The sequence below is a fragment of the Stylophora pistillata genome, chromosome 2, assembly GCF_964205215.1.
Source record: "Stylophora pistillata chromosome 2, jaStyPist1.2, whole genome shotgun sequence".
NCBI lineage: Eukaryota > Metazoa > Cnidaria > Anthozoa > Scleractinia > Pocilloporidae > Stylophora > Stylophora pistillata.
The window spans coordinates 14,040,254-14,051,001 of NC_142520.1; the positions used below are offsets into that span (position 1 = coordinate 14,040,254).

Below are 10,748 nucleotides of genomic sequence, written 5' to 3' on the forward strand. Positions count from 1 at the left end.
AAAGATAATAAAAAAAATTAAAAAAAACATCATTGTAATACCTGAAGAGGTAGAAATGACAGGAGAGATACTTGCAAGCTTTGCATGGATAAAATGTTAGGCGGAAACGGTGACGGGTTTAGTTTCGAAAATTAAAAAGAAAGGTGGAGAAATGCTATGCGAAATACATTCGAATGCATCCTTCCCGGAAATTAAATTCGGGCTTTCATTTTCTGAAAATAACGCTTGGAACGTGTTTTGTCTTGTTATGCTTTGTTTTTCTGTTTTGTACGCGTTCCTACCGAGCGACAATTTTGAGAAAAAGCTGAGTAGTAAGTACTTCTGTGGTGAATTTGAAATGTGATGTTTGGCGGCCTGCGGTTTATGCTTTGTACATGTGGTGTTCACTGTTGTGACGTAATGATATTTTTTGGTTAAGACGTGGAAATGCAGGCAGAGGAAACGTAACCGCTGAGTTCTGATCTTGAGGCCTGAGTTTTTCCTCTCCTCTATTCTACAAGCTAGGTTGCGTGGAAAATGTCTCATTAGAGGTTTTGACTGGATGAACTGACAATATTGCAATGTTTAATTCGGGTGAATTACCTCACCTAACGGGTTATCGATTTAGCGGCAATGGCGCAACCTAATACATTTTCCAGAATAAAAAAAGCGAACGGGCTCGATCTTGATGATTTCTTAATTTTGAAAATTAATTTTTGGCCTACAAGTTGATTAGCTGTGTGAATTTTTACGTCGACCCTCGACAAGAGATGTACTTTATAATTTGGTAGAGAATTAAATGCTCGATGACTGTTTACAAGAGCCCTTATGGTTTGACAGAAAATGGAAACATTGATACAAACTAACCGATGGTGTATGCAACAGTTAGGCAGTTAGAAACTATTTCTTGTCGATTCACGTAGTTGTGTCCGACATTTCACAATGTCTTTTCCAAAAGTAAAATTATCTATTCGAAGTAAATAGAGCGGATAATTCATGAGATAATATATGTGGGAATGTGGAGACAATATATACAATATAACAGGTGGAAAAGAGAGAGAAAAACAAAGCTATATTATTCACCACGCAGCAAACATTCTATCAGCTTCTTAAAGGAAGGAGGTTACATAATCAAGCTTAACAAAAATAGTTGCTAATTGCGGTTCCAGTTACAAACTTTTCCTCAACCTATTCACTTTGCCAAACATTTCTCTTTCAACAACGAAGACTCCTTTTTCGCCTAGTTTTGAAGACATGGGCCTTCTTTCCCACTTGTTTTTCGTCTCTCTGTTTCTTTCCCTTAGACAGGTTCTATCCTGTCCGGACGGTAAGTTTACTTTCATGCTCTGAAAAACTAGGTTAGTGAATTTCTGTTTCTTTATGTAATTTACCTTCAACAGTTTACTAACAAGAACTTCGATATACAATCCATGCGGGCTTAATTAATGAAAAACTTAAATGCTTTATCATTTAAAATAATTTGGAAAATCGGCCTTTTTCACTTTGTATGTCTATACTCGAAATTCTAGATAAGAAAGTTTCGTACTCATTACTTCTCAGTTTACCCTAATAAGTCCAGTTGAGATTTAGAGGGCTTTCAAAATGAAAAAAGTTTCAAACACATTATCCCCCTATGTTACTGTAGCCCTAAACTACTCAAGGAATATATATATATCTTTTTTAGTGGAAGCTTATAAAAATGAATCTAGCATATTTGAATGAATTCAATTGTACTACTATTCAGCTAGAGTTTCATGGTGTTTTTCTTCCTCTTTTGCTATCGTTGTAGACAGGTGATGTAATTAAGCGCATGTCCTCTAGAATAAAATCTACTATTCGAGTAATTTTCCTTCTTTATAGAGACTTGATATGTTGTGTAGTTTGCACATATTGGGGCCTTGTGGTCAGATATTTAGATCACGGAAATGAATTTCGCCAAAAAGTTTTACAGTGTGGACAAAACTGTAATTTTAACTACAAATTCAAATAAACTTAATGTTGGCCACAAAAAAGCGGAGTTGGACAGGAAATCATTCTAAACTATGAGAAGGTACGATGTTTCGCTATTACCTTGGTACTGTAACCACACCTGGAGTTGATATCAAATTTCATAATCCAATTATAGCCGAAACACGACGAAACGATAGAAAATTCGTAAACTTTGATTATGTTTTCTACAGCCTTTTACAATGTTTTTATTCCATACGTCTTTTTTTCTAACATATTTTTCTGATACTGTTATCTGAAATTTCGGGTAGGAAGCGATTTTTTGGTTTAATAACAAGGTAACCACCAAAACAAAAATCAAAGAAACAAAAAGGAAAAAAATATTTTTGCACTATCAAAGCAAGAAATGTAAGCTTCAATTATGAACTTTCAACAGCTCTCAGGTTTGGGCCTTAATGTTTACACTTAACTACTGTTCGTGAGATATCTAATGAATGTTTGATGAGATAAATCTTTAAAAAGCTTGTCAATTTCCCGCTAAATAAACAGAGGACGTCATCATAAAATTTACAGATGTAGGTCGAGAAGTCTGAAAAACTTACCAGCCCGGAAAAACGATTGCTATTTCATGATACAAATCCTCTTTCACACACTTCAAAGCTCGATCAGTTTTTCATCGTTGTAACAGCGAATCCTCGGAAACTTCGGAATTATTAATATGCGCGTTCTAATCTCTGAACAGTACTCTTATCGACATCTGAGATACCCCCTCTGGCCGAGGGGAAGAATAACAAGTAATGCATTTTGGTATTCTATTGACTTGTTTCTAGATGAATGCCGCATATTAGCATTTCCATCGACTCTGTTCTTCGTGGGAGAACGTCTTGTTAACCACACCATAGCGAAAATCAGTGTGATTGACAGAGACGAATGTGAACATCGCTGTTACCTGAACCACAACTGCGTCAGTGTTAACTTTAATTATGGAGAAAATGAACCAGGAACACACAACTGTGAACTAAATAACTCTACGGCTAAAGAGTATGAGGAGGATCTAGTGGAAGCAGCGAAATATGTGTACCATGGAACTAAGGTACGGAGCCATCGGTTATCATTTGTTATCAATTCATTGGCTTTTAGTGTTCAAGTGAATGTCAGATGAAAGCGTAAACAGAATGCATATTGTATAGATTTATATTCATTTGCTTTTTTCTTACCCTAACACAGGCTAGTGAGGTCGCATTAAAAAAACAAAACAAAACAAAAATTTCGAATAGAGTCAATTCATTGAAGTGCTACTTGCAAGTGCATTTAAATGACTATTATGAAAACTTTTCATCCCCATAAAAAAAAAAAAATTCAAAGTAAGTCACTTTTATTTATATTGTTCCTTAATTAACTAAAATAACTACAAAAATATTTTTCTCATCAAAATCCCAGTGATGCATACTCTCTCCTTGACGACTACATCTGCCAAAAATCAAGCCGAATGGAAAGCTTTTCCACTAGACTCCGAGCGTCTTTCAGAGCACCGCCGAATATATGGCAAAAATTATGACAACTAAAGGGTCTTTGGAAACTTCAAGAGCAGCTAAAAGATAATCAAAATATTTCTTTCCTCTTCAACTTACGCTAGAATATAGTTATAATATGCGTTGGACTGTTTGTTAAATCAAAAGATTTAGTTAAGTTTTGACTGTCTCAATTTGTGCTGCTCCTTGGGAAGAGCATCTGGCTCTCTCAAACCCATCTAGTCCTCCAAGATATGCAAGCTTTTCTTTAATGCACACTCTACCCTCTGATGATATTAACATATGTACATGTATATATTTTTTCTCCTTTTTGTTCAAGAATTTTTGTGCGCAATTGCCATGCAGTAACAAGGGAACCTGCCAGTCGGGTTTTACTAGAGAACGATATCGATGTTTATGTCCTCCTGGATTCACTGGCCACGATTGTGAAAAAACTGGTAGAGTGTGTCTATATCTAAAGGCAGATAGTTTCTAAAGAAACTGTTTGGGGCTGCGTCGGTTGGGGTAGCGAAAGAATTTGAATATATCAAAAAATTTGAAATAGTAAATTGGCCACCGTTACGATTATAAAAGCTGACGTTCCGAGCGTTAGCCCTTCGTCGGAGCGAATAGAAGAATTGTGGGTTGTGTGTGCTTTTAAAGGCAGAAAAAGGAGCTTCCTGATTGGTGGGAACATGGCAACGAGAAAAACACGATTAAATCAGTGGAATGAAAAGCGTACGTTGATACCTGTGGGAGTTAGACTGCCGGTTTCAAAGATGAGCTTTTGTTCAAGATTTTTACGGCTTTCCGTGCTACCTAAGTGTAAGGAAAGACCGCAGATTGCCATGTGTTACTTAGAATGGTTAGGTAAATTAAAATGTCTAGCGACTGGTTTCGATGTGTCCTTGTCATTCCTCTCCACGTCGAGAAGGTGTTCTCGGAATCGGTCACCTAGTCTTCTGCCTATTTCGCCGATGTAAATCTTTGCAGTAAGTGCAAGTTATGCAATAGATTAGATTGGCGGAGTTGCACGTAAAGTGATCGGTGTTCTTAATGGATCGTTTGAGTCCCGATATTTTCTCAGTGTTTTGAATGAAAGGACACGTTTTGCATCGTACACGAGCGCATTTAAAAGTCCCTGGTTGGTCGAAGTCTGAAAAGAGCTTTTGACGAAAAAAGTGCCTATGATTTTGTCGCGTTTGAATGAAATGGGTGGAGGTTGCGAAAAGATAGTGCTTGTCTCTGGATCGTTTTGGAGTAATTCAAAGTTTTTAAGAATGATGGATTTAACTGAGTGGTTGTGAGGGTGAAATGTGATAGTGGATGGACATGGCAATCTGCGGTCTTTCCTTACACTTAGGTAGCATGGAAAGCCGGAAAACTCTTGAACAAAAGCTCATCTTTCAAACCGGCAGTCTAATTAATCATACAGATATCAACGAACACTTTTCATTCCACTAATTTATTCGTGTTTTTCTCGTTGCCATTTTCCCACCAATTAGGTAGCTCCTCTGTCTGCCTTTAAAAGCACACACAACCCACAATTCCTCTATTCGCAAAGACGAAGGGCTAGCGCTCGAAACGTCAGCTTTTATAATCGTAACTGTGGCCAATTTACCATAACAACTTTGTTGATATATTCAATTTATGTCTAAATCTATCTGATTCGACATTATGATCTATTTTAAGCTTTCAGAGATGTGGCTAAATGATTTTGACGACTGCGGATAGTAAATTAACTGACCCGGGGGTGGTGGAGGGGGTACCCTGTGATCTGTTTTTTGAAGAGGCGAAAATGATTTGCTGTCCTTTGCTAACGTATGCTATGTTATCTCATGTCAAACTTTAAATTATTGCAACTAATCAGATTTTTCCACAAAAATAAAGTTTTCGTAGATTATCTTAAGCTTGTAAAATCTTGTGAACAAACAAATAAACCTAGACCAACTCAGTTAATAATTTAAAAAGCAAAAAACGCCTTACACCGTGCCATATATTACTAGAAAGTTACGGATGAAAAGAAGAAATAAAATTTCTTCCTTTTTTTAAAACTTTAGATCTTTCAGACGATCATCGGACGAAAGTTTAACACGAGCATGATTAAGTGTTAGAATTTATCATTTGTATATCAGTTGCAGTTGGAATTCCATTTTCCCTTATTGGACGCGAAGTAGATTTATATTTCTCTAATAGAAATAAACAAAGTTAAATGTGTTCCATTGAGGTGTTAATTAAGAGTTCGTTATTTGTCGTTATTGGTTTGCATCATTGCCATTCCACCTAAACGAATATTTTTTTGGAAATAAAATTCATCCAATTAAGAATCTAGTCATGACAGGAAAGTCAAAATCCTCCGCGATGGTTAATGGAGTACAGTTTGTGTAACAGTTTGCAAGATCACATATTATCAGTGAGATCTTTTATTCTGCTACAGACATCCGTTTAATGGGTGGTGGAGCAAGCCACGGCCGCGTAGAAGTTTATCACAACGGGCACTGGGGCACAGTGTGTGATGATTACTGGGACATCGATGATGCTAAGGTGGTATGTCGTCAGCTCGGCTTTTCAGGTGCAGCCCAGGCTCGTTGTTGCGCTGCATATGGTGAGGGGTCTGGTCGGATCTGGATGGATGACGTCCACTGTCAAGGTGGAGAGGCAGCGCTATCTCATTGTAGTAGCAACAGCTGGGGAGTCCACAACTGCGGGCATTGGGAGGATGCAAGTGTAAACTGTACCATCTGATTAATCCACAGAAAACAATTCTGCACGTGAATTATTATACTTTGGACCAGATTTCTAATAGCTATCATACATTTATTGGTATCGCACCATGCATCCTTACGATGCTTAATTTACTCAGCGACGAATTGAATCATCTACACAAAGTAGAAGCTTTTAGCTTGACGTAAACTATAAATTCCAGGATGCTCCAAGTTATTATTATTATTGTTATTTTTTTTTCAACACGCCAGATTTGAAAGCGTGCGCACACTCAGTTATTAATCGTGGCGAGGTTCTCATCTGTGATGTTATAGTTTGTAGAGGGCTTACGTAAGTTATTAAGGATAGTTATAGTATTGTCTATTAGAGTCGCTCATAAATAATAAAGTAATTAATAACTAATGATGAATGATTGATAAAGTAGCTGAGTGTTTATTACTATAGTGTTTTTATGTCGGTTGAATTATCCCCTAACACTGATTTGAAGTTTATAAACAATTTGATCTTCAAAAGACATTTCGAAGGAAGGCATTACTTTGCTAAAGTGATGAAGGAAGAAGACAAACTCAAAGATAAACGTTGATATCGACATTTATTCAAAGACCCTCGAGACTGAGACTAAAGATAAGTTTAGAATGGAAAGATTTCATCTAATCTGCTAAATAATGCAAGATAAATGAAGACATAAAAAATAGAGAAACAAAGAAACTAAAAAAAAAAAATTAAAAATATGATAATATAAGAGTTTTAAAATTTATCCTGAGAGGCATGGGCGAAGCCAAAAGCAGGAGGAACCATTCAGTTCAGAAGTTTAAAATTATAGACTGCAGGCCTTACTACTCCCACCTGTGATTATATAGAGTTTTCCTGACATTTCTGGTTTATCCCCCATATCTATAGGAAGTCGTTAGTGCAACACTCAGGCCAACAAAGGTGCACCGCGCCAGGAGGGTCAATAAAGATTCACAGTCCAAACCTCACAGCAAACAAGAATGCAGAAAGTTTAAAAATTGCGAGGATGGACAACTCAAAAATCTGCTATGCTCCCAAACAAAACAACTTGTGAAGTAGCGTTACCCTTTAACAAAACCCCACACACCCTGGACGATTTTTCGTTTCAATGCATTGATCAGTTACAAGCGCCTAGTGGTTGTGTAGAGATCAATAGGCTTTTAATCACAAAAGAGGCTTATTGCACCCCATGATTTGAATAAAAGAAAGAAATTTCATTCGAAAATATAATTTGGTATAATTAATTTTCCATCTTATACTCGGCGCTACTAGTTGATCGTTCAAAGGCCCTTTTCCTGGACTTTGTCAGCCCTTTAGGTGTGGATTAGACTCAGAGGCCCTGTCAAGGGATCTTATTATGATTAGTATCATTCAAGGGCCCCTCCAGGGATTTTGTTGCTAATTTGCCCTTTCGGGCTCCAAAGGCCTTCTTTTGGGATTTTGTTACGGTTTACAGTTGTAGTTAAAAGTGGGCCTCCTCTCTTTTAATGCTTGCCTCATTTCTTCGTTGCAACTGGTTACGCCACTCATTTTAACATATTTAGTATTCTTATCTCTTAGTTTTTAGGGTTTGTTTCTTGTATTTCGTTCATTGCTTTCTTTGTAATTAGATTGTTTTTTTTTATCTTTTTATTAGCACCAGTTCATTAGTCGTTATCTTTAATTACGTAATCATTAGCAATTCGATCCTATTTAATGCTCTATTTTTATTTCAAACGCTGTAAATAACTGAAGAAGGTCTCTCTGACCGAAACGTTTTTTATTAAAATTATTTATATCTTTGACGTCAGAAGTTGTCCATCCTCGCATTTTTTTAAACTTTCTACGTTCGTGTTGGCTGTGAGGTTTGGACTGCGAATATTTATTGATCATCCTGGCGCGGTGCACCCTTGTTGGCATGAGAGTTCCTTTAACGACTATATATATATATATATATAGAGAGCTCTTTGGCATACAAAGCTTTGCTTTCATGTCGAAATTGAGCACTCTACCTAGGATGAGTCATCGCTGTTGCAATTGCGCATGCGCGGTATTTTATTCTAGTTTGAGCACTCTGGCATGGCTTAGACGATACCATAAATGTTGGGTCGTTTGGGGTGACCCTCTTGGCTCTCCCCCATCCCAGGATCACCTCTGCACTGATGAGGTCCACAGTACTTTTTTTTTTTTTTTAAATCAATGTTTTATTTACAGAGGTAGTTGATTGCTTACAATGATTGATTATAATAATTGGATAAATTAGATATGGTGATTGAGATCACAAGAAATCAGGGTAAATTACATTTGATCGTAAATAACGGAACATTTGAAGGTGAATACCGCTGTGCAATGCGGCGCATGGGGAACTAATGTATTACTAGGGGTTCATTGTTCGTAGCTGGTGGACGAGTTGGATTACATTAAAGGCGTAAGTGCTAGTTGTTCGGGAAAGGTTTCATATTCTTTACGCTATTTACAGGTGGGAGGGAGCCTCTACACAGTGCACCAATTAAGGAGACCCGACGAAGGGGCTTGTTGGGGGGAATTTAAATCTTTATTATAAGTTGCTGATTCGCAAAGGAGCACAGGACATTACAGTAAGCCCAGAATGTGGTTAAGATGGCGCGAGGTGCATTGTGAAAGGCGGCTGTTATGCGTTGGCGAATGCGGTTCTTACTTTTAGAGATAATGGTTTGAGCGGATGGCCGTTTAGATTCGGAAGTGTCGAGATTCCGGGCGGCCCACAGCTTATTTAGGGCGAGTTTTATTAGAACGGAGGTGATGGCATTTGAATGCTCCCAAGAGGAGCCTTGGGGCAGCCCTTCGCGTAATAAAATAATAGATTCGGAAAGTAAAAAAGGGTGGTGATAATACTGATTTATCATATTTGACATCCAGCTCCACACAGGAGACACGAGGCGGCACGAGCAGAAAGCATGAGAGATCGTTTCCCGCTCGCCACAGCCCACGCATTGATCGATCACGGCAAACTGGCGCCATGACTTTAGATAGGCCCTTGTTTTGACCACACCGTGAGCGATCCACCACGCTATTTCGCTTTCCCAATTGGTGCTCAGACCAGCACCGAAGATGTCCTGCCAGATATTTTGCCAAGTGAGTTTACAGCCAAACCGTCACTCCCACTGTTCGACGCAAGGGAGCCGCTGGGGAGGAGGGGTGTTAGCCTTGAGTAAAAGGTTCTCACCGTGAGGTCGGGGAGGGAATCGAAATTCAACCCCACCCGGTCGACTGTTGTCAGGGCAGCGCGGTAAATGGGGAGTTGTTCATCCCCTAGTTACTTGGGAACGTCATTGGAGCGGAGAAACGCCCAACTTTTAATTCTGCGGCTCAGTGGAAAGCCGAGTCAATATCGCGCAAAAAGGACCCATTTGGCCGCGTGAGTCGCGTCACCCACCGGGGGAATCCACCGGAGTTTAAGGGCTCGCGATTTTTCCAGGTGTGTACAACGGACAAACCTCCTTGCTGCCATGGTAACCGACAAACCTCGCGTTTAACAAGTTCTGTCTTTCCATTCCAAATGCCCACAGTACTGTTTCGGCCTTCTGGGCCTCATCAGTGCAGTGCTGATGCTAGGCTGGGGGAGAACCGATATGGTTACCTCGAACGATCCCACATTTGTGGTATCGTCTAAGCCATGCCAGAGTGCTCAAATTAGGAAAGCCTTGTGAGCTGCGCGATATATCGCCGCAGTTCAACAGTATATCGGTTTAGCCTTCCTAATATATCGTTTTACATCCAACGAGATATCATTGCCGCCTAACTATGTCTCGTTTACATCAATACCTTTAGGGATATATCGTTTGTGTTGGCAAGATATCGCCACCGCTAAGCATTGGGTCGGTGGGACAACATTCCACGGTGTCGTGAATTTTCCGTCAGAATGATACTGTCTGAGTGTGTAGTATAGAGAACATAGTATCATTTTATTCGAAGTCTGTTTCATCGGCATGAAAACGGGAGGATGATGAATCTAAGCCGCTTTCGCTACTTATCGAGTCGGCTCTAGTCGAGGCTCGCGCTCCCTGCACATCAGTTAAGCAAGTTCGTTACTACACAAAGGAAAAAAGTATATATGAAAGACTATATTTATGCCAATGCTTTCGAACAAACAAAAATAGCGAGAGCGAGAAAAAGACAGCTTGTGAAAACGGTAAGCAGGAAGGGTGCAAACCTTACCCATTAAGGGCGTTGCGTTGTGTTATTTATTTCCATGGTAGCCAACCTCTATTTGCATACAATGTACTCTCAGGACATTAACGTTAACAATCAATTTTTAGCATAATCTTGCCAAGGGCTCCAACATATGTGAGAAAAAGAATTGCTTGTCATCCTAAGGAAGGATTTTTTCCCGTAGGTACAAAAGTTAAAAGTCTTCAGACGCGAAAGTCTACAAGGAAGCCTAGCAAGTGTCACTAGAATCTTGAAAAGAAAAACACAAAAAAGACAAAAACAGAAAATATGGATCCACTGAAAACCGCCCTCGATTCGGAAGGCCAAACAAGCTTCCAACAGATGCCACAGCCTTTTTTGACGGGCATATGCGTAAACATGACGAGGCAACAAGTAGTCCGTGAA

At 39.0% G+C, this 10,748-nt stretch overlaps 1 protein-coding gene across 1 annotated transcript; it reads left to right on the forward strand.

The window, feature by feature from the left end:
* The first annotated feature begins 1,068 nt into the window (after nt 1-1,068).
* On the forward strand, nt 1,069-7,953 carry LOC111345365 (uncharacterized). Its single transcript, XM_088749070.1, has 4 exons — nt 1,069-1,306; nt 2,757-3,019; nt 3,778-3,895; nt 5,875-7,953. The coding sequence occupies exons 1-4, from the start codon at nt 1,234-1,236 to the stop codon at nt 6,180-6,182; spliced, it is 762 nt and encodes a 253-aa protein (XP_088605196.1). The 5' UTR covers nt 1,069-1,233; the 3' UTR covers nt 6,183-7,953.
* The last annotated feature ends 2,795 nt before the right edge of the window (nt 7,954-10,748 follow it).